Raw genomic sequence first — 21,767 nt, 5'->3', positions numbered from 1 at the left:
TCCAGGACTGGAGAGTAAACTGACGTAAAAAAAAAAAAAAGAAAAAGAAAAACGAAAGAAATTCAAGGCACAGGGAAATTGACATTGAATGTGGGTAAACATCAGTTACCTAGACATCATTAAATCCAGAGTTTATGGCCTTAACAAATTCTAATTTGGTCCAGAAAAAGGGGATGCATTTGAAGAAAACTAGTCTGACACAGGATGTGGGCTTCCAGAATAAGCCTCTCATTCCAGCAGCCTCAATCGGATCAAATCCGCCTGGTTGATTCCTCCACATGTAGGCAGTGCCAAAGCAATTCTAGGACAATCTTCTTTTGAGATCCATGTGTTGTCTGGGCTGTTTAGAAACATGACACGACAATCTTGAAGAGGCTTGGGAGTCTGTTATTCCAGCATTGAGAGGAGCGAATGGTTCGAAAATGTTTGAAAAAATCCAAAGTGAGAGACGACCTATCCATCTGTCCTACTACAACACCATCTCAGAGAAATCTACATTGCCATCGTCACAACCGAGGAAACATTCTGTTTACAAAGCAAACGGTCACAGATCTAAAGAACAGTGATAGCAAAACATGACAAAGTACTTGAACATTCATAAAACTCAGAGGGCTTTACAGTTCCTATGTTTCAACTTCCTAACGACAGAAACGTGGAATCAATGTCCGTCTATCAGCCTGGTCCTGAATAAACTGAGGGACATGTCGAGAGATCTGATCAGAAATGAGGGGGGGGGAGAAGAGGCATTGGGCACACACAGAGATTTTGACGGTGAGCGATGTGATGGACTCCACCAGAACTGGAGTGTGAACGTCCCTTTATTTCCCAGCGTCCTCCTGTTCCACCTCCAAAACACACCCCACAGTTCAATGGCTCAATCCCCACAACGCAAACCAATAAACAACCAAAAAATAACCCAACGCAATTCCGTATGGGGCTTGTGTGTGTGTGTGTGTGTGTGTGTGTGTGTGTGTGTGTGTGTGGCACAATATCGTTTTACTTGACTAGGGGCTGGTAGAGAGCATTGCAAGTCCAGGCTCCGAATCGGTCCTGGATCAAAAACAACAAAGTAAACCTCGCTCAGTGTGTGTGTGTGCGTGTGTGAGTCACTTCTTCAGGGGCTGGTAGACGGAGGCGTTGGGGTCCAGGGAGGAGGGGCTGTTGTCCATGAAGGTGGAGGAGTAATGGGGCACGACGGGACTGAGGCTGCTGCTGTCTGACGAGTATGAGATGCTGGGCATCACTGCCATGACCTCGGCCACCTTCTGCCTCAGGTCAGCTATCTCCTGCTCCCTCTGGTGGATCAGGCCTGGAGAGGAGGACGAGGGAGGGAGGGATTGAAGAAAGGAGAGACAGAGAGAGAGAGAGAGGGAGACAGAGAGAAAGAGAGGGGGGGGGATAGATTGTGGGAAAGAGGGAGGGGGAGAGAGGAGGGAGAGGGATTGAGAGAAATAGGGAGTGAGAGAGAGAGAGAGGGGGAAGGAAGAGGGATTGAGGAAAGGGAGAGCAGGAGGAGGAGAAGGAGGTTAGATGAGATCTGTGGGAGCTGAAATCCATCATGACGGCGTATCGGCGCCAGAGCTCTCATGGGTCTGGCACCGGGACTACAGGGTCCGCAGCCAGGACGGAGAAACCCGACTAGCCGCGCCGGAGACGTCCCGAAAGGAGGGAAGTACAGAACAAACAAAAAAACAACAACAACAACAACGGGTGACTTAGCCGAGACTAATAGCCAGCGGCGGGTTCTCCCGGCGGGGCGGACCTTGTGCTATCTCCAGCTGCCGCTTGGCGTCCCCCAGGGCCGAGAACAGGTCCAGCTTGATTCGGGTCTCGGCGCTCAGGCTGTTCTCCAGGTGCTGGGTCTTATCCTGCATGGCCGATAGTGCCGACATCAGCACCTCTGTGTCCTTCTCGTTCTCCTTATATTTACGCAGCTCCTATGGGACAGGGGGGGGGGGGGGCAGAGGTTACAAGGTTACAAGGAGATGACCCCTCAGACCCTCCCGAACCCCGATGTGGACGAGGTGGGGGGGGGGGATGACGTTGGCGGATGGCGCTTACCTGGACCTCGCCCTCCATGCCCCTAATCTGCTCCTCCTTCAGCTTGGTGTCCATGGAGAGCTTCTTGCACTCGGTCTCCAGGTCTCTGATACGAACGCGCAGGGAGTCGGTGCACTCGCCCCTGGGAGAGGGAGGGAGAGAGGGAGGGGTGGAGCCAAAAGAGAGAGAGAAAGTGAGAGGGGTAGAGGGAGGGAACAAAAGTGAAGATATAAATCCTGTAGCACTCTGCCACGTGGCTGAAATTAATATAATTCAATATAATTTTGAACGAATTGAGGATTTGTACTTTGGCACACATGTACTGTATGTGTGTGTGCGTGCGTTAGAGATGCCCGGATGGAGTTTGAGCGCACCCGAATCCGCATGCGCTCATCAATCATCCACCCGCCACCCACCTGACGTAATTATCTTCTAAAATCTAGAGACCTGCACCCAACCCGCTAAACATGAAGTTATTGTATTTACATTTAAATTATGCCCAGCCATTCGTGCTCATTCGCTTTGCATATAGCCACATTTTCTTGACAAACAATTTAAAGATTATAGGTTCGCTTTCGCAGGATCTCGGTTGACGAAGTGGTCGAGGGTATTTGAGTGAGCTGCTGGCCGGTCTTGCGCTTTCTCACAGTTGTTATAATATAATATATAGAATTATAGTAGTTATTAAATACGAATATGACTGACAAATCCACCCGCAATCCACCCGAAATTAATCACAATGTTGATTTTTATTGGCCCATCCACCCGCGGATGCGGATATCCACGGATATCGCGGATATATCCGCAAGATTTGCATCTCTAGCGTGCGTGTACCTGCTGGCGACGGCGAGCGCTACGGCCCTGGCGGCGGTGGCCTCCTCGATCTTCTTCCTCTTCCTCTCATCCGCCAGCTGCTTCTCCGCCTGCACCCGGGCCTCCTGCTCCGCCTTCAGACGCTTCTCCAGCTGGGAGATGGTCTGCTTGTCCTTCTGCTTGGCCTGGACTGCGCTGTGGAGCCTGGACACACACGCACGCGTGCGCGCACACACACACCGTTAGAGATACCCACGTAGACTTGAAGTCATCTTTCAGGAGAAGAAAATCTGGCTGAAGATCGGATTTAACTGAAATGTGTGTGTGCGCATGCATGCGCGTGTGTGTGTGTGTGTCTCACTTGTTCTGCAGCAGCTCGTTGTCCTGGCGCAGCTGTCCCAGCTCAGAGCGGAGACTGCGGTCCTGGCTGCTCAGAGACGACAGCTGACCACGGAGCTCCGCCTCCAGCTGCCTGCTGGCCTGAAGCTCCGCCTTCAGACGCTTCACATCCTGCTCCAGCCTGGAGAGAGAGAGAGGAAGAGAGAGACGAAGAGAAAGGGAGGGAGAGAGAGAGGGAGAGAGAGAGAGAGGAAGAGAAAGGGAGAGAGAGAGAGAGGGAAGGAGAGAGAGAGGGAAGGAGCAGGAGAGAGAGAGGGAGGGAGAGAGAGGGAGGGGAGGGAGAGAGGAAGGGATAGAGAGGGAGGGGAGGGAGAGAGAGAGGGAGGGAGAGAGAGTGGGGGGAGAGAGAGAGGGAGAGAGAGGGAAGGGGGAGAGAAGAAATGAAGGCGGGAGGGAAGGAGAGAGACAGAAAGAAGGAAAGAAAGAAGGAGGTTGAGAAGGAAGAGAAGGTGAGATGAGGAGAGAGACATTAGAAAGGGGCGGGGCTCTACAGAAGAAGATGGGTACTGTATGAGTGCATGTGTACGTGTGTGTGTGTGTGTGTGTGTGTGTGTGTGTGTGTGTGTGTGTGTGTGTGTGTGCGGGGCCGTCTCACCGTACTAAGGCGTCTGGTTTTCCCAGCTGGTTGTTGGGAATGCAGTTCTCCACCGGGTCCTTCTGGCCGCCGCCCTTCCCTGCGCACTTCTGCTTCTTCTCGTTCTTACCGGTCGACGAGGCCACCGCCCCCGCCGCCGCCGGCACACTCCCGTTGGCCGAGCTGTGGTTCCGCGGCGAGGAGTTGGCCCCGCCCCCTCCACTGGCATTTTTGTAATTCTTCGCCCCGCCCCCCGTCTCCTCCTTGAGCGTGTGCGCGGCGTCGGAGTGTGTGTGCTCCCCCGCCAGCTCGTTGTTCAGCCTCTTCCCGCCCAGCTGGCTGTCCGTGTACTCCGGCTCCGCTAGCTTGGAGTCCAGTGTGTGAATAATACTGTTGTTGTTGATTCCCACTGCATGTTGTTGTTGTTGTTTTTTGCCTTCCCGCTCCTTCCCGTTACTGTCTTTTCCTTTCTCCCGGTACTCCAGTTCTGGTAACGGGACAGGAGAGCTTTTCTTGCTGGGCGGCGCCCCGTTCTGGGCCGGAGGGGCGGGGTCGACCTCTGACACGCCTTTAGCCAGGGCGGCTGGGTGGAAGAGGAGAGGGAAGACAGGCCGGTGTTAACACTGCGCTGTGTGAGCGGGAGTGACCTCTACAGACAGACCGGTGTGCGAGTGTGTGTGAGTGTGTGTGTGTCTGAGTGTGTGTGTGTGTGTGTATGTTTGTGTGCTTTCCACCTGCCACCCAAGTCAGGATGACCGGAGCAAAAGGTTAATAGATATCCAGAAGGCCGTCACATCAAGGTCCACAATGGAAATAAGTGGGGTGGCTGTAGCTCAGGAGGTAGAGCAGGTCGCCCAATGATCGCAGGGTCAGTAGATAGATCTCTCTATGGGTCTGGGACACAATGCAAAAATCTGGTGCTCAAATCCTGGCAATTCATTGGTTTCGCAGGGATCCCTTTGACACCAGTCAGTAACGACTCTTGCGATCAGGCTCTCCCACCCATAGATAGCGTCTCTCATTTGCTGCTACAACCGATTACTTTCTGTTTTAAACCGAATAACAGCGGCGAAGCGGCACAGACTCCCTTATGTAGTATGCGGAGCGCAGCCCTTCAAATAAATATGTGAGTCTGGAGAGAGACTACCGCCATTGTTGTGTGAATGTGTATGTGAATGGGTGAATGAGAGGCCATTGTAAAGCCCTTTGGATAAAAGTGCTATGTAAGTGCGGCCATTTACATTTAGTCTGAGACTTTATCTTTGCCAGTGTTTTTGAACACTTGGCAGTGCTTTTAAGCTATGATGGAATCATCCGTGGTGTTAATTTTTCTATTAAATTGACCTAAACCAAACCTATCCACTCTACTGCTGTCTTGGAAGGATCAGATTGAATCAGTATGTAAGAAAACAAAGCAAAGAATCTACTTTCTCCGTCGTTTAAGATCGTTTGGTGCGAGTAGACAGATTCTTCTTTTGTTTTTTACCTCTGTCATTATTAGTGTTCTTCAGTACTGTAGTACAACTTGGTACGGATGCCTGTCTGTTGTCCTAAAATCACAACTGCTGCAGCAACTGAACATCTGCTCAAAGATTGTTGGTCAACTACTTGAGAGACTCTATGAAGCCTCATACAACAAGTGTACTAAGGCTAGCAAGGAATACCACCTCAAATAGTAGACTTGTTCTGAATGGGCTAATGCCTTCAAAAAGGAGATAGAGTCCCTGGCTTCAGCAAGTTTAGACTGAAAAAGTAATTTGTTCATCAGTCAACCTTAAAATTAAATGAGCCATAGTCAGTAAAACAATAACGGTCATCTGTGCCCTCGTCTTTCACGTTTGTCATGTATGTATGCATGTATGCATGTATGTATGGATGGATGGATGGATGGATGGATGGGTGTGTGTGTGTGTGTGTATGGATGTAGTACTTATTTTTTCTGTTTGTCAAATGTGTGTACTGTGTTTTGCATATGTGAGCTGTGTCGCAAGACCAATTTCAGCATTGCTGACAAAGTTATATCATATCGTATCTCAGAAGAACAGGCAGTGCATGGCAGCCTAGTCGGATGTAGATTTTGGGGATAGGCCTCCTCATTCGTCATGGCGACGGATCTGATTCCCGACCCAATCAGATTCAATCCAGACTACGGGAAACAACAACAACCTAGCGACCGCTCTGCCCAAGATGATTGTGATTGGTTTAAAGAAATACAGCGTCCCCCCCCCCCCCGCCCCATCTCTGAATGGTAGAGTCCAGCCAGACCTTTCTCCAGCGCTGGCTCAGAGCAAACCAAGTGTGGAGTCAGGTCTGGCTAGGTGAGACTAATGGTAGCCTAACGTGGCACTGCCATGCTCACTGCGTCTCAAGTAATGAGGTGTTTTGGCTTGTTGAGGCCCAGATGGCGGAACAACGTCACCGCTTGGAGGTTCCCTGTGCCCAACCGTACGCCAGGTCCCCCGCGGTGGCTGAACTGGCAAGACATCCAGGACTGGGCTTTTCACATAATTGCGCGCGCACACACACACACAACGCCCACTGACTTCATCTTCGGCTAATAGGGACTGCGAAGGAGGAGAAGGGTATGTGTGTGTGTGCGCGTGCGTGTGTATGTGTGTGTGTGCGCGTGCGTGTGTATGTATGTGTGCGTGTGTGTGCGAGCGCCCGTCTCACCCTCCTCCGCCTCTCTCTCCTGTCTCTGCAGCATGTGCTGGTCCGGGGGCAGGGCCTGCTGCAGCAGCTGCATGTAGAACTCGTTCTCCTTCTGCACCTCCTGCTGCTTCCGCAGGCGCATCTTGTAGCTGACGTAGCTCTTGAAGCCGAAGCCCAGAGTCACCACCGGGTAACCAATGCTGGGGGGGGGACGACAGGGAAAGTTATTCTGCGTTCCTTTTGTATCGGGAACGTCAGGGTTCCCGGGTTCGTCGCCACTGTCGTCATCGATACGTCACCTGAGCTCGGGATTTCCGCCATTTTACTCGGGATGAAAGAAAATCTATCCCGACTTCATCGACGTCAGCTCGGAAGTCAATCGAAATGGATACCACGCGCATCGGCAATAAGTGAAAGCTGTAATAATAAGACTGTTTATTAGCTCTTCTGTATTATTTGTGTCATTAAATCAGTCGTGCAGTGTCGCTACGAAGTTCGTATGCGCAAAATAGCACAGTTCGTTGTTATCAACTAGTATTGCTAACAATGGCTAGAAGAACTATAAAGAACTACAATAACTTAGCTAGAACTACAAAGATGGGGCGAAAGTGGGGTTTTTGCATTTTGTTTCTGGAACGTATTAACTGGGATGTGACGTCGTCTCGGGCGCCATATCCAGAGGTCCGATACAAAAGGAACGCAGCATTAGCATATGTGTGGGATTGGGGGGGGGGGGGGGGGGGAGACAAGCTGGCGGTACAGCTCTATCTCCTGGTACCCCCTGAGGGACATAATAAGAAGGGGGTGTCGTCGCAGAGACGTCACCTGCGTGACCCGTGGTACCAGCGTCGCGGTCCGCGTAGCGATCCGTCTGGCCATGCCCCCATTCACACCAAGTTCCATCCGGCAGATATTTGCCAGGGCCAATCACAGCCGTTTATCTAAATATGGGGTGAGTTTGATACAATGACTGCACCCACTTGATATGATGATACGATGACTAACCCACGTTCCGTTGCTCTGATTGGTTATAGGTCTATCCAATTGCGTTCAGATGCATTTTGGTCTGCGACCGTTGATCGGCAAATCGAACATAAACTCAGCAGCTCCAGACCCTTCGCATTTTTGCGAATTGGATCTGGCGAAGCCAGGCTATAAATGTAAAGCAACTAAATCTAGAATATTCTAACTGTATTCTCTATTCACACTTCTCAAAAGTGACGAGAAACAAGAACAGTTTGTGACAATGAACCAAGAGGAGACCACTGGGAGCTGTGAGGCAAGGGGGAGGGGAGCAGTTTACCAGTGAGCAGCGAAGGGCCGACACAGGTCCACGTGAAAGTTCTTCAGGTCTTTGAAGCGGATGGCGGCTTCAATGTACACAAACAGTATCCATAGCGACACCGTGGGCAGACACACTCCTCTTTCTGTGCAACACAGAAAGAAGGGAGACAGAATTAAGATCCAGTGTTGAGTAACCCCCCTGCAATGGACGCATTTCTCTCGATGACAAAGCATTCTGGGACGGTGATAATTAGTTAATTTACCTGTGTGCCAGACATACTGGACCCACACGTAAGTGCTGGCCGCAAAGAACAGCCACTGGACCGGGATGAAGAGGAGACAGATGATGTCTGACGTGAATGCCACGCACACGAAAAACACAGAGAACGCCTGGGAGAGAGAGAAGTAAGGAGAGAAAGACTGTGAATGAGTAACAACATATTACTATAATGTTGACATTTGCTCTGTATTGAGTGCAGAGCCATGTTACTGACACAGATCCAATACCCCCCCCCCCCCACACACACACACACACACACACACACACACAGGTTTGGGCATAACAATGTAACTCACACAGCCCCCCCCCCCCACACACACACACATCCACACACAGGGTTGGGTTTCTATGGAATACATAACAACAGTGTAACCCATACACAGAGCAACATACACACGTACCAGCCCCTGGTATCTGAACGAATCGTAGACGCTTCGGATGAAGAGCCAAAAGGGCCACAGGTACTCAAACCTGAACTCCAACACAAAGTCAGCCAGCAACACCAGCACCCACACCACCAGAAACTTCAGGTACAGGAATGTACTGGGAAGAGAGAAAGAGAGAGACAGAGGGAGAGACAGAGAGACAAAGACAGTGGGAGAAAGGGTGAGACACAGACAGAGAGAGAGGAGAGAGCAAGATGTGGGTTGTCAGGGCTTAAGATGTATATCATTCGGAGGCACAATCCTTTAAACACCAGATTTGTACAACACATGTGTTTACAGTATATGTGGGACCTGAATTATGTGTCACTATGGGAGGCCTTAGCAATTCTTTACTCCCACTTGGCCAATGTCTGTATTGAAGGCTACAATGATGAACGGTTGTCTTTAAATCTGACATGTCTGGGCATGCCTTGAGAACACTGCTGAGACGTTGATTCATACTTTGACGTTCAAACTAAGCCTGCCCAATTTCAAATCAAATGGGATTTCAGTACAGTACTTGCAAAATGTAATGGGATTGAATTATCTGGCTTTTAGTTTCTGTCAGGAGGAACATGCCCGCACTTGAGCCTAACTTTATGAATGAATGGTACGTTGGCAGGTACACGTTAATTATTTACAGAGATTGCATCTCGCATGCTAGCAGCAGGAGACCGCTAGCTATGCCGGTGGCCCGGGGCAATGCTGTATATACACAGACCCAGAGATGTACTATGAGTTGATCACGGGCCTAATGGAACTCGACACCGTACACAAGCATTAGGCTGGCTAGTAATAGCTAACGTTAGCTAGCTAACGTTACCCTACACTGAAAGAAAGCCAGCTAACGTTAAGGTTTTTTCTTTAGCGACAATGGCAGCAAATGTCTGTCATATAATTATCGCAAAATTGGATAAAGAGCGACGCCATTGTTGTACGGCAGCGTCCTTAGGGCTCCGTGTCTCCGTACCTGCTATAGATCCCCTCGGTGATTCGGTTCCGTTTTAACGGCCGTCGGACTTTGCTGCAGTCCGCATTGCGTCGCTTCATCCTCCCCCCGTTGATTCGGTCGTGTTATCAGCCCGGTAATAATTCACACGGTGTCATACGATCGACCCAGATATCTACATGTCTTCAGATATCCACCATTGTTGTTATTTTTTTGCACATGAAACAAAGAAATAAATAACAACACTGAGAAAGGCCCTCCCCTTTCACCACGAGCTGTCAAACGCAGCGTGTTGACGTCATGGTGACGTACGGAACGTAAGGGAAATGGCTGCACCCTAGTCCACTAGGCTGGAAGACATCTCTCACACAATTTATGTTAAAACTACATATTGAAGGTACGTTTTAAACCCAAGTAGTTTCACGTAGATGCTATGTATATTGTGTAGTTGGTCTCGTTGATAATGTTGCCACCTCTTCGATACCGTGAATGGTTGCCCGTTGTCACTCACCACCATACCACAACTTATCCCATGCTTGCTTAGCCACGTTTGTTGTTGCTACAGGCTAGTAAGCTAGCTAGCTAATAAATAGCAGTAGACTCAAAAAGTATGAGTTGAACTTTTGGTCCAAGCTGTTAAAATAGATGGAATGTAAAGCGATAGAGTGGAGAATAGACCTCTTCCCATGATGATATTTGACCGTTGTAAGAAACCATGTAGCTAGCTAATGTTGCTAGCTAGCTCGTCAGCACCAAAGACCATCTTTGCTACCCACACTAATGGAGCGTTCGTTTATAACTGGGAGGTGGCAAATTGCGACTTGCTACTAGGAATGATTAAATAAAACACCGCATGAACTCGCACTTCCTCGTCGCAAATTCGGATATGTTTCTCAGCCCCCAGTTGCCGGCTGACGTCAATATCATATATCATCATCATATCATTCGCTATAGTTCGAATGCACACAGGTCGGAGGTAGGTATTTTGCCACTTGCGACTTGCCACCTCCGACCACAAACGAACGCACCATAAAGATGGGTCTTGGGGCTTCGTGTCTTTGCAAATGCACTGACTTGAACCTTGGTGTCTTGACTGTTTACTTTTCTTTCTCGCTAACCGATCCTCAGATGTCAGCTATTGAAAAAAAGAAGAAGAAAAGGCGCATGCCTGCGTCTGAAAGGAAGAAGAAGAAAAAGCAGATGCCTGCCACCGAAAAGAAGACGACGCCTGACGTTCTGAACCTCAACAACGAGGTGGTGAGGATGAGGAAGGAGGTGAAGAGGGTGCGAGTTCTGATCATCAGGAGGTTGACCAGAATTATAACCATCCTGAAGAAGAAGAAGGGAACCGAGGACGATCTGGAGAGGAACAGAAGACGGGCCGCCAGGCTGCTGGAGGAGATCCACGAGATGAAAGCCCTCAAACCAGACCAAGTGAGTGCTGCTGTCTTTATGCATGTAATGGAGGCAGAGACGCATACAGAGAGGACACACAGCTATGTCCTGGGCTATTCAGTATTCACCAGGACTTGTTTTAAATTCCAGTTATAGAGCATCCATCCTCAAAGTCCGGACTCCAGTCCGATTCCAGATCGAACCACAACTGTCCCCAGACTCTGAGCAAATTATACTTTTCATAGTATTATTTCCGAGACATCGACATGACGCAAAAAGTAAATCCGCTTTCTCCACTGCAAGCAACACTTCGAATGTCCTCTGCTTTGAGGGGTTGGCGTTGGCCGTGTTGTGAGATGTGGATGTTTTCCGCCTATGTGGGCTACCTTTGATCACATTGGGCGGTTGGGAAATTGTCAGTCCGATCTAGCCTTGCGTCAGCAGTCTCTCCTCGGGGAGAAGAGCCTGGTATCTATTTACTTCACTGCCTTAAGCCCGCCCCATCATCCGGCTCGAGCCTGTAGAGCCCGCCTCCAACATCCGCTCACTTTATTTTTCCTTAACCGGTAGTTCTCCTCGCATCTTCTTTTACAATTTTTGTCGGTGTTATGCCTGGTGATGCCATCGCGAATGTTATCTACTCAAAACTTCACCATGTGCAGCCTACAGTAAAAACATTACAACAACTGTTCTTCTTCCGGTCCAGACCGGATGATTATGCAATGTATCATCACGCTTCCGCTCTAGACCGGTGAAACAACACCGAACGAGAAAGGCCCCAGACTAGTCCGATCTGGCAACACTGGGGTCATGTGAGTTGACAGTGCAGATGGGGAGTTGACATCGCAGCTAACGTTAGCTTCGTCTGCAGTTAGCTGGCTAGTAGCTGAGCTGAGTTTAAGCCTCAGTTATGTCTAATATGCCTAAAATGGCATGTTCAAATGTGACCAAAAAAGTTGACAGTGAAAATAGGCAAAATAGGCAATTCAAAGACGAACACCAAACCGAGGTGCTTAAAGGAGTAGTAAAGGGAAAATGCATGTTTAGCCCTGTTTTACGGTTACTTATGATCATATACAATGGTTCAGATCAAAACGTTGACAAAGCTAGCATTTTCGAGAAAGTTGATAATTGCTCTACCACCGTTTTGGTCATACAATGGATGTGGATGGGCATCTTGAAAAATCATTCCAAAACATGTTAAACTCGATTTCAAAGACAAGAAACTCACCTAGGTGCTAGTTGGCGTTCTGACATATAATTCGCCATAAAATAAGATTCTAGTTCATCTGGAAATGCTTTTTAAAATATTTAGCACATAACTATTTAGTCGCAACACATACGTGTGTAAACTTCTGCAAACTAGGTAGCCTAGCAACATAAACAATAACAATAGCTACCGTAAGTAGTTCCGCTTCCTGAATCCCCTCTGCGGATTGATCTACACATCTACAACGGTCGCTTCAATACAGGTCAATGGATTTCATAAAATTATCAATAAAACCCTACAGGAGAATACTTTGCGGCAAATTTGATGTCAGAACGTCATCTCGGAGTGGATGACGACACATCACCTCAAGCTCAATCTGGACAAGACTGAGCTGCTGTTCCTCCCGGGGAAGGGCTGTCCGCACCGGGACCTGGCCATCACCATTGAAGACACAGTGGTGACTCGGACTGCGAGGAATCTGGGTGTGACCCTGGATGACCAACTGTCATTTTCCTCACATGTCACATCCGTCACACGTTCCTGCAGATTCATGCTCTACAACATCAGGAGGATTCGCCCTTTCCTCACTAATGAAACGGCGCAGGTACTCATCCAGGCCCTGGTCATCTCCCGCCTGGACTACTGCAACTCCCTCCTCGCTGGGGCACCGGCGTCAGCCATTAAACCTCTGGAACTTGTCCAGAAAGCTGCTGCTCGCCTGGTGTTCAACCACCCCAAATTCTCCCACACAACTTCCCTCCTCCGTTCCCTACACTGGCTCCCTGTAGCGGCTCGCATCCAGTTTAAAACTCTGGCGCTAACCTACAGGGCAATGAAAGGAACAGCCCCCTCCTACCTCCAGGCCATGGTCAAACCCTACACCCCCTCCCGACCGCTACGCTTTGCTACCTCAGGGCGACTGGTTGCCTCGTCACTCCGAGGCCCCTGCGGTCGATCGACACGGTCACGGCTCTTCTGTCCTGGCCCCGCAGTGGTGGAATGAACTGCCCACTGATGTCAGGACAGCAGAGTCGCTGCCCATCTTTCGTCGCAGGCTCAAAACTCATCTCTTCAAGAAGTACTACAACAATCCTCCCACCTAAGCACTTATTGTATTATATTATATTGCACTGTACTTTAGATTGTGATTCTTGAACTTTGCCTTCAGCACTAGATTATGCTCTTAGTCACTTGTTTTAGAAAGAAGATGCACTTGTGAGTTCTGGCAAGTAGTAGTACATTGGCTCTTCCTACGTTAAATGCAATTATTGTTAGTTGCTTTGGATAAAAGCGTCTGCTAAATGACTGTAATGTAGAACACCAACGGACACCAATTACACCCTCGGTGAGCTTCTTGTCTTTGAAATCGAGAGTTTAACATGTTTTTTAATGATTTTTCAAGATGCCCATCCACATCCATTGTATGACCAAAACGGTGGTAGAGCAATTATCAATTTTCTCGAAAATGCTAGCTTTGTCAACGTTTTGATCTGAACCATTGTATATGATCATAAGTAACTTTAAAACGGGGCTAAACATGCATTTTCCCTTTACTGCTCCTTTAATATGCCAAGAAACGGGAGCTCTTGTGAAGTGGCAATTTGAAACACCACTATGAAATAAAACATTTTTAAGCTACCTTTCTCATTCAGAGCTAAAAAAAATAAAAATTCAATGGGATGAAATCGGACAGGAGCAGAGGATACAGGAGGTGAGGAGAAGAGACAGGAGATGAGGAGACAGGAGATGAGGAGAGGAGACAGGAGGAGACGAGACAGGAGAGGAGACAGTAGGAGAGGAGAGGAGAACGGAGAGGATAGGAGAGGAGACAGGACTTTAAATGGTTTGATTCAACTTTGTTGGGTGAGTGTGTGTGTGTGGGGGGGGGGGGCGAGGGGTGATGGGGAAATGGTGATTGGTATTATAATTGTTTTCTTTAAAAAAACAAACTTACCTTTGTTTCTAAACATTGTCTGTTTGTGGAAGGGTAAATTTTCTCTAACCTTTTTCTGTGCTTTTAGTTCAAAAACTCAGCAATACTGTATATACGGCTCACATCTGATCTGTTTGTTAGGTCACCAAGGCTGCCCTGCTGAAGACCCTGAGCTTCGAGGTGGTGTGCAAAGACCCGTCCTCCAAGCTCTCTGACCGGGCCACGGCCCGCATCGCCAGCCACCCGCAGTTCAGCAAGAAGATAGACGCCATCAACGCCGCCATCAGGGCCTTCAAAGAAGAGAGGATGAATAAATCCGGACAGAAGAAGGGAGAGGGTGAAAACAAGCCTGAGGAGGTGACCGCTCAGTCCGAGGAGCGTGACGGAGAAGGAGGGACACAGGAGGAGGCGAGGATGGAGGAGTTAGAGGATGAGGAGGAAGAGGAGGAGGAGAAGAAGCAGGAGGAGGAGGAGGTGGAAATGGAGGATGATGCCGAAGACGGTGTACTCAAAGAGAGTGAAAATGCAACGGTTGATGTAGCGGCTGAAGAGGAGAGGTCACCCGCTGATGCAACAGCGCTCATCCAGGGAGAGGAGGCGTCCCCCGGAACTGACGCTCGGCATGAGGCGACTCAGGCCAGCCCTGACGCTTCAGTCACGCCGTGCGCCGCAACAGCACAGGACAGAGATATGCAGGATCTTACTGAAAACACGAAAGCAGGCATGAAAGTAACTGTGCGGGTGGAGAAAGAGACCGTGGCCTCGGAGAAGAAACAAAACCGCGAACTGGGAACGAAAGAGCCAGAGTGCAAGGAGGGGGAGGAGTCGTCCAGCGATGAAGAAGAGGAGAAAGAGTACTTTGACGACAGCACAGAGGAGCGCTTCCAGAAGCAGTCCTCCCTGTCAGAGGAGAGTGGCGACGACGACTTCTTTGTGGGTAAAGTTAAAAGGTTCAAGAAGAAGAAAAGCAGCTCTGCACCAGAGAGGGAGAAGAAGAGGGAGCTGGAAACGGACTCTGTAGACCCACTGACCTCCAAAGCCGCCAAGCTGGAGTCAGTGTTCTGCTCCTCCCTGTCCACTGGGTCCGGTTCCAGGGGAGGAGGAGGGCAGAGCCGGGGTGGGGGAGGCAGGGGAGTGGGTCACGGAAGGGGTAGGGGCTTTCAGAACCGAGGCGGCCAAAGGGGCGGTGGGCCAGACAGGTTCTCTAAAGACGGACCGAGGTTTCAGAAGCAGGGCAGAGGGACGGAGAGGAAGTCGGCTCTACCAAGGTTCAACAGCGAAGCCGAGCATCACCATGGTGGCAACGACAACAACGCAGGTCCCAAGTCACGTGACAGGGGCTCAGCCACCGGGAGGGGGAGGGGACGGGGCAGAGGTGACGTTGCCAGGCCGCATGACCGCAGGGGTCCAGGCGCTTCTTCCCATCATGCACCACAGCAGGCGTTGCACCCGTCATGGGAGGCTAGCAAGAAGAGGAAAGAGCAGCAGGGACAGATCCAGGCCTTCCAGGGGAAGAAGATCACGTTTGATGACTGAGACAGGGTTTTCTACGGGGCCTAGGTGGGCAGCTCTGGTTCCGGAAGGCCAGGTTACCTGAATCATCATTTGTGTGCTTAAGTGAGGCAAATGCTTGTACGATTCCCCATCTGTTGAGTGAGTGAATGAGTTTTCATTGTCAGACTGTCATCCTTTGTATTTCCCACTGTATTTTATAAGTATTTTATACATTTGAACCATTCATTAATACTTGTTTTCAAGTACTATGATAAAATGTGAAATTATTTGATTCCTTAATGTGTGTTCTATTAGACATTTAGAGAATAGTAGAGGGACACCAGGTCATAGTTGGTGCATAGTAACACAGTTGGGGTGAAATGTTTGAATAAAATTTATTTCGATTTAAGACTTCAGAATTAATTACACTGATTTGACTTACAATATAGTATAGTAGTTTGTGGTGCAAAATTATGAATGCATGTTATTTTCTAAAAATTCATTTGAACTGTAATCTCTAATCTGCCAGAAGTGGGATCATTTTCTTCTCCAAATAAGTAAGACACTCCTTTTGTGTGTCTGTATCCTCGTCCATTGGTTGCCTAAGATTGCGTTATTACGCACAGACACAGACTGCCGGAACGCTGACCAATCGTAAGGGGTATGCAAATACCGTTTAAAAATGTCCCGGGAAATCTGAGTTTCGCGGGAGGGCCTTCGCGCGTAAACTGCATCCCCTCATTCATTGTCAGCTTCCTGGAACCATTTTTCCAGCCGACGGAGAGGAACTCGCGACCGAATTAAATCCGTTGCATCTGCTTATCCTAGACACTTCACATTTAATAATATGTACGCATCAGTCTCATAAGATGGCGTTCTCATGTTTATTGTGATTATTTTGTGTTGAGCCACGGCGGCTTTCGTGGAAAAAAGCTCTGAAGTTACGGAGGGACAAAAGGGCATATTCAAGCCGCGATGAGAAAGGGGGTAGCCTCGGTCCCAGAGAAAGTCATCATTTCAGGGGTCGGGGGCTCCTCTGTCGACAAAACCTCGGTTCTAGCGGCTCTGACCGACCGGTATCCCGCTGGTACATACATCCAGATAATAACCCCCTCGTCAAGTGTTAATCAGACCACTAATGTTGGTCTCCCCGACCCGACAGGGAGTCTGCTGTACGCAACCCCCAGCGCACCGTCAACCAACGGGACAGGACAGAGAACTCCACTCGGACGACCACCGGTAAATCCAACTGGCATTGTCGCTTTCTTCTGTGCAACGAATGTATCATTTTGATGCTGTATAATTTACACTGGTCTGTTAATTCGAATAGCCATTTTAGCTAGCTGGCTAGCTACTGACAGGTTATCTACGATGCTAGCACAGTAGCTAGCATAACATTTGCTTTTTAAACTCTGATAATGAAGTGGCTTTATTTTGCTAAGCTAAATTGGCCGAATGCTCGAATTAAGGCTAAAGCGTCACGAAAAGCTACATTAGTTGTTAACGTGGTACCTCGTCCACTTATTTAGCTTTTTAGCTTGCTTTGTAGCTTGTTGTTCCTTGTTGGCTAGCTCACCGTCGACATCACTTTTTAAATCTTGCTAAGCTAGCTAGCCTCCTAAGCCAGTGGCTAGACATAGATGCAGATATTACATTTGATGCTAGCCGGATAAATGGCTAAATCAGCCAGCTAGCAGCACGTTGCTGATGTACAGTAGTGAAACTGGCCAGCTCGCTATCCACCCAGTTGGTTTGCATCTCGCCACTTCGAAAACTTTGCGAAGTTTTCGATTCTCGTTTATTTTGAGAATGCTTTAACCTTCAGGAAATTTCAGTTTTTGCATATACATGTAGGGTCTTGATATTAAACTCGATACTGGCGTCTTTTTGCTGTATTATTTGTCATTTTCCACGCTGCCAGACCTCGAGAAGCTAGGCCTTAAATGACGCTTGGAGGGGGGTGGGGAATGTTTTTCTCCCACTACAGCACTGGGGCGAGCTTTCTTGCCATCCCCCAGTTACCGCTAATCCCTAGCTAACATTAGCAAACAGCCGCAATAGCTTTAAAACAAAGCTGATCGAGGGTGATTGCACACGAGCAACACAGTGCGTTTGTACACTACTTGTATCGATGAACGTAAATTGAATAAAACACATGGTTAGCAAGCTGTGCTAGCAAAGATTTGTCAGCCATCTACCTAGCTACTGCACCCACGAGGGGGAGGGGTATGCAAGTTGCCTGCCCACCAGGTTAACTAACCACAGCTAAGAATCATCTTAAATTATTACATATATTGGAATACTATATAATTCCGTACATAAAAATTCCACACACACTGTATGAGTGACGTTCTACAGTAAACCACATTCCTATGAACTTGTTCTCTACTGACTCTCTCTCTCTCTGGTGCTCTCAGGCAGCGAAGCGCAGGTTGGAGCTGGAGGAGAGCGAGCAGCTCTACATGGATGACGTCAGCGGCGCCGCCAGAGCTAGAAGGACCTCACCCCCCTCCATCTCGGGGGCCAAGAGTAAGACTTTTGAGGCAAATGCTTTGGGACTAGATGCCAACACGGCATGTTAGTGTTGTCGTTGTGTTAGAGACATCTAACTCTACTCCCAGCAGTGGGGGCCCGTTGTCCATGGTGGTGGTTGTTGTCGGTGGTGACGTGTCCCCCACCCCCCCCCCCCTCAGCAGCGACAAAGCTCCTGGAGAAGACCCGCTATGACACGTCGCTGGGCCTGCTGACCCAGAAGTTCCTGCAGCTGCTGTCGTGCTCCCGCGACGGCGTGGTGGACCTCAACGAGGCCGCAGAGACGCTCAAGGTCCAGAAGAGGCGCCTCTATGACATCACCAACGTGCTGGAGGGCGTCCACCTCATCAAGAAGAAGTCCAAGAACAACATCCAGTGGGTGTAAGTATGGCGTGAGTGTGTGTGCGAGATGATATACATTACTAACAAGGTTCACCTTGATGGTAGCGACTGTTCTGTCGCATAGACTCGCAGGATGATGAAGTGTGTGTGTGTGTGTGTAGGGGGTGCAACCTGAACCCGCATGGCGGCCCGGCGGACAGGAGCCGAACTCTGGGGGACGAGATCCACGCGCTCACCCTGGAGGAGAAGAGGCTGGACGAGCTCATCCAGACCGGCGTGCGCAACGTCCAGCAGATGACGGAGGACAAATTCAACAATAGATATCCTTCATTACACTGCTCTCTCTTTCCTTCCCTCTTTCTCCCTCCCTCCCTCTCTTTCCTTCCCTCTTTCTCCCTCCCTCTCTCTCTCCCTCCCTCACTCTCCCAGGGGTGCAGACTTGTCACCTTGAGGTGAAAATAGCCGCAAAATAGGTCATTTGTTTGATCTGTATGTATGGGTTTGCATGTTTTGTCACCTTTTTCACCTGTGATCGGTTTGCACCTCTGCTCTCCCTCTCTCTCCCTCCCTCTGTCTCTCCCTCCCTCTGTCTCTCCCTCCCCCTCTCTCTCTCCTTCCCTTCCTCCCTCCCTCTCTCTCTCTCCCTCCATCTCCCCCCCCCCCCCCCCCTCTCCTTCCTTCCCTCTCCCTCCCTCCCTCCCTCGAGGCTCTCGTTTCTGTTTGTGGCGGGTGATGGATGTGTATGTCTGTTTTCCGCGGTATCTTTCCTTGACCGCGCCGGCCCCCACGTTCGCGTATCTGAACTACGAAGACGTGCGCAAGATCCAGAGCCTGAGGAACCAGACGGTGATCGTGATCAAAGCGCCGGCGGAGACCAAGCTGGAGGTTCCTCACCCGGAGGAGGTACGTTAAAAACCCCTATTTGAAAAGGAGAGAAAGGGCTTGCTTAACCACTATGCAGACCAGGCGCAGGACAAACCGGAGTGCGAATGAGGAGTAGAGTCCCACACCGGAGCGTATGAGAAATAGACCGTTCCTAATAGTTCATTCAATAATGTTTCGATCTTCATCACGTTGAAGAACCGCGAGCCGTACCCGCCGCTGCCCTGCAGGCTAAGCCACGTTTTCGATACGCCCGTCTTCCCGTGAGACTTGACATGCCGAATCTCAAAGACGGCAATTTCTTTAGAACCTTTGGTGACTTTTCGCCAAATGACCAGCTACGGTATTTCACGCTTAAAAAGCAGGGCTCAACAATAACGGTTGCCCGATGGTCCGGGGCCAGTAAACGGCTGCATTTTTTCACTGCTCAGCGTGTTTAAAAAAAATAAAAAAAATAAGACAGCGTAGTTTACTTTGAACATAAAAAGTTTTTTTGCCCGATTTTGATTTGAATGTGCCATTCCGCCAATCAAGATTGAGTAGCGCCTACAGAGTATGTGACGTGTAGGTGACAGTCTTTCTCACAGAGTCAGACAACATGCCAACATGGAGGCGAATGCGAAATATGAGTTTGGGCCAGTAAAAAAATGACTTTGGGCCAGTAGATTTCTGACCCACTTGCCAGACCGGGCAAGTGGAAAAAAAACCTTAGCGTGGAGCCCTGAAAAGTGAAAGTAAGTTCTCACCATACATACAAGCCTAAACATAATGAAATCAGCCCACACGAACAAAACACTCAGCTAGCCAGCTAAGCTGCAGTACAAAACTGTCACACTTGTAATCTACAAAGTAGATTAAGGAGGCAAAAGTTGCTCATTTGGGAAAGGAGGGGTGACCTGACGGGTCTACTATGCAATTTGCGTTCCGCTCAACCAACTTGAACACCTCGTCAAGTCACCTTTTTTTTTTTTTTTATGGCTTGAGATCTACCAGCATTGCTTCTGCGATCGACTTTGCGAGTTGGGAGGGGCAGTGTTCTAACCGCGCGTGTGTGTGTGTTTTCCACAGAGCCTCCAGGTCCACCTCTGCAGCACCCAGGGCCCCATCGAGGTGTTCCTCTGCTCTGATGACCCCCAGCCCTCCGGCTTCAACGGCAGCCAGGGCGGCCACGCCCCCGCGGTCAACGGCGACCACGCTTCGCCGACACCCCCCGCGTCCTTTGTGAAGGTGTCACAAGGTAAGGATTGCCGCTGAAGAGGACTCTTCTTGTTGAATGAGGTACCTAGTGGCCTAATTCCAAACCCAACCTTTTTACACCTAACCTTACACTGCTGCTCTGGGGGTGTCCAGTGTTAGAATGTCGCGGGATTTTGACCCACCGTTGGACTCCACAGCTTTTCTCCTTTCTTTCTCTCTCTCTCTCCACCTCCATCACCTTTTTTTCTCTCTCTTCCTTTCTCTCTCTCTCTCTTCTGCTCCGGCACTAATCTCCCTCCAGACGGTGCTGACCGGCCCACCAGTAGTAGTAACGGTTTCTCCAACCCCCTCTCCAGACTCCCAGACTGCCCGGCGGTGACGGTCACACCAGTCCCGCCCCTGCCCACCTCCTCCTCCCTCGCCTCCCTGCAACCCCGCCCCGGCGACCGGGAGCAGGAGCCCTTCGTGGCACTGTCCCCCCCCCCGCCCCTCTCCCTGGGCGGGGAGGACTACCTCCTGAGCCTGGGGGAGGACGAGGGCATCAGCGACCTCTTCTCCTCCTACGACCTGGGCCGCCTGCCCCTGGAGGACCTGCTCTGAGCCCCCGCGCGCCAAACTAGACTGCAGCCCGGAGGCCATTTTGAGGACTCCGCCATTTTGGAGTGTGGCCGGACCTATGCGGCTGTATGATTTCGAGAGGCGGGCAGGGACCCCCCCCCCCGCCTCCTCCCCGCTCAGGGTTTGCACTGACGGGCGCCATGACATCTCAACCCCGCCCCCTCCTCGTGGCAAGCTGTTACATGCCAAGAATCAGAGTCCTGTAAGGCCAGCTGTGTGCTTTGAGTTCTGAACCTCTACTGTCCAAACACAGAGCTCATGAATCCGGGAAGTGTGGTTCTAAATGTACTTTAATAGGGGAAGGGGTCTCGTGGTTCTCCTGTGGTCAGGAGGGGAGCGGGCCTAGTCAGGGACCCCAGGACCGCGATGCTTCTCCGGGCTTAAATGCTGCAAGACTCCCCTGACCTTCCAAGCGTTGAAGTGAATGTGTAGGGGGACCCGAATGGTCTTCCTTTCAGACTGGTCTTTCCTTAAGACCGGTCTTCCCTTCAGACTGGTCTTCCCGTCACGTGCGGTATCTCTGACGTGAAGACTTCCAAAGGACAGGGGACGCTTGCCAAAACGCGGACGTTGACGTTGGAATGCTCAGTGTTGTAGTTGTTCCTCGACCAGAGAGTGTGATATTGCTGTCCGTGTGTGTGTGTGTGTGTGTGTGTGTGTGTGTGCGTGTGTGTGGCAGGTCTAGTGTGTGTTCTCTACTGCCATCCAAAGCCTCTGTTTCTAGACCCAGGGATGAGCAAAGGACTCA

At 49.9% G+C, this 21,767-nt stretch overlaps 3 protein-coding genes across 3 annotated transcripts; 2 read left to right on the top strand and 1 right to left on the bottom strand.

Moving 5' to 3' along the window:
• Positions 1-44: 44 nt before the first annotated feature.
• On the bottom strand, positions 45-9,531 carry maco1a (macoilin 1a). The gene is made up of 11 exons (XM_084454819.1): positions 9,438-9,531; positions 8,444-8,585; positions 8,026-8,152; positions 7,782-7,905; positions 6,500-6,678; positions 3,848-4,409; positions 3,215-3,373; positions 2,875-3,057; positions 2,062-2,182; positions 1,763-1,937; positions 45-1,309 (listed from the first exon to the last, which is right to left on the bottom strand). The coding sequence occupies exons 1-11, from the start codon at positions 9,515-9,517 to the stop codon at positions 1,107-1,109; spliced, it is 2,055 nt and encodes a 684-aa protein (XP_084310945.1). The 5' UTR covers positions 9,518-9,531; the 3' UTR covers positions 45-1,106.
• A 197-nt stretch (positions 9,532-9,728) lies between these two features.
• srfbp1 (serum response factor binding protein 1) lies at positions 9,729-15,800 on the top strand. Its single transcript, XM_084455588.1, has 3 exons — positions 9,729-9,813; positions 10,545-10,850; positions 14,096-15,800. Exons 2-3 carry the CDS (start codon positions 10,545-10,547, stop codon positions 15,488-15,490), a joined length of 1,701 nt encoding a protein of 566 aa, XP_084311714.1. The 5' UTR covers positions 9,729-9,813; the 3' UTR covers positions 15,491-15,800.
• A 623-nt stretch (positions 15,801-16,423) lies between these two features.
• e2f3 (E2F transcription factor 3) lies at positions 16,424-21,001 on the top strand (the record flags this gene model as incomplete). Its single annotated transcript, XM_084455587.1, has 8 exons — positions 16,424-16,524; positions 16,611-16,687; positions 17,870-17,977; positions 18,142-18,361; positions 18,484-18,659; positions 19,029-19,225; positions 20,273-20,441; positions 20,703-21,001. The coding sequence occupies 8 exons, from the start codon at positions 16,424-16,426 to the stop codon at positions 20,999-21,001; spliced, it is 1,347 nt and encodes a 448-aa protein (XP_084311713.1).
• Positions 21,002-21,767: the final 766 nt, after the last annotated feature.

Source organism: Borostomias antarcticus, assembly GCF_949987555.1.
Source record: "Borostomias antarcticus genome assembly, chromosome: 21".
In the NCBI taxonomy this organism is placed as follows: domain Eukaryota; kingdom Metazoa; phylum Chordata; class Actinopteri; order Stomiiformes; family Stomiidae; genus Borostomias; species Borostomias antarcticus.
This window is presented reverse-complemented; position numbering and strand designations above follow the sequence as displayed.

Excerpts from the sequence above, each read along its gene's own strand:
- maco1a (XM_084454819.1), bottom strand. The coding sequence starts at position 9,517 with ATGAAGCGACGCAATGCGGACTGCAGCAAAGTCCGACGGCCGTTAAAA. Across the intron at positions 2,183-2,874 it reads GCGCTCGCCGTCGCCAGCAG|GGGCGAGTGCACCGACTCCC; the intron begins GTACACGCACGC and ends TCCCTCTCCCAG. Across the intron at positions 1,310-1,762 it reads GCAGCTGGAGATAGCACAAG|GCCTGATCCACCAGAGGGAG; the intron begins GTCCGCCCCGCC and ends CCTCCTCTCCAG.
- srfbp1 (XM_084455588.1), top strand. The coding sequence starts at position 10,545 with ATGTCAGCTATTGAAAAAAAGAAGAAGAAAAGGCGCATGCCTGCGTCT. Across the intron at positions 10,851-14,095 it reads AAGCCCTCAAACCAGACCAA|GTCACCAAGGCTGCCCTGCT; the intron begins GTGAGTGCTGCT and ends TCTGTTTGTTAG.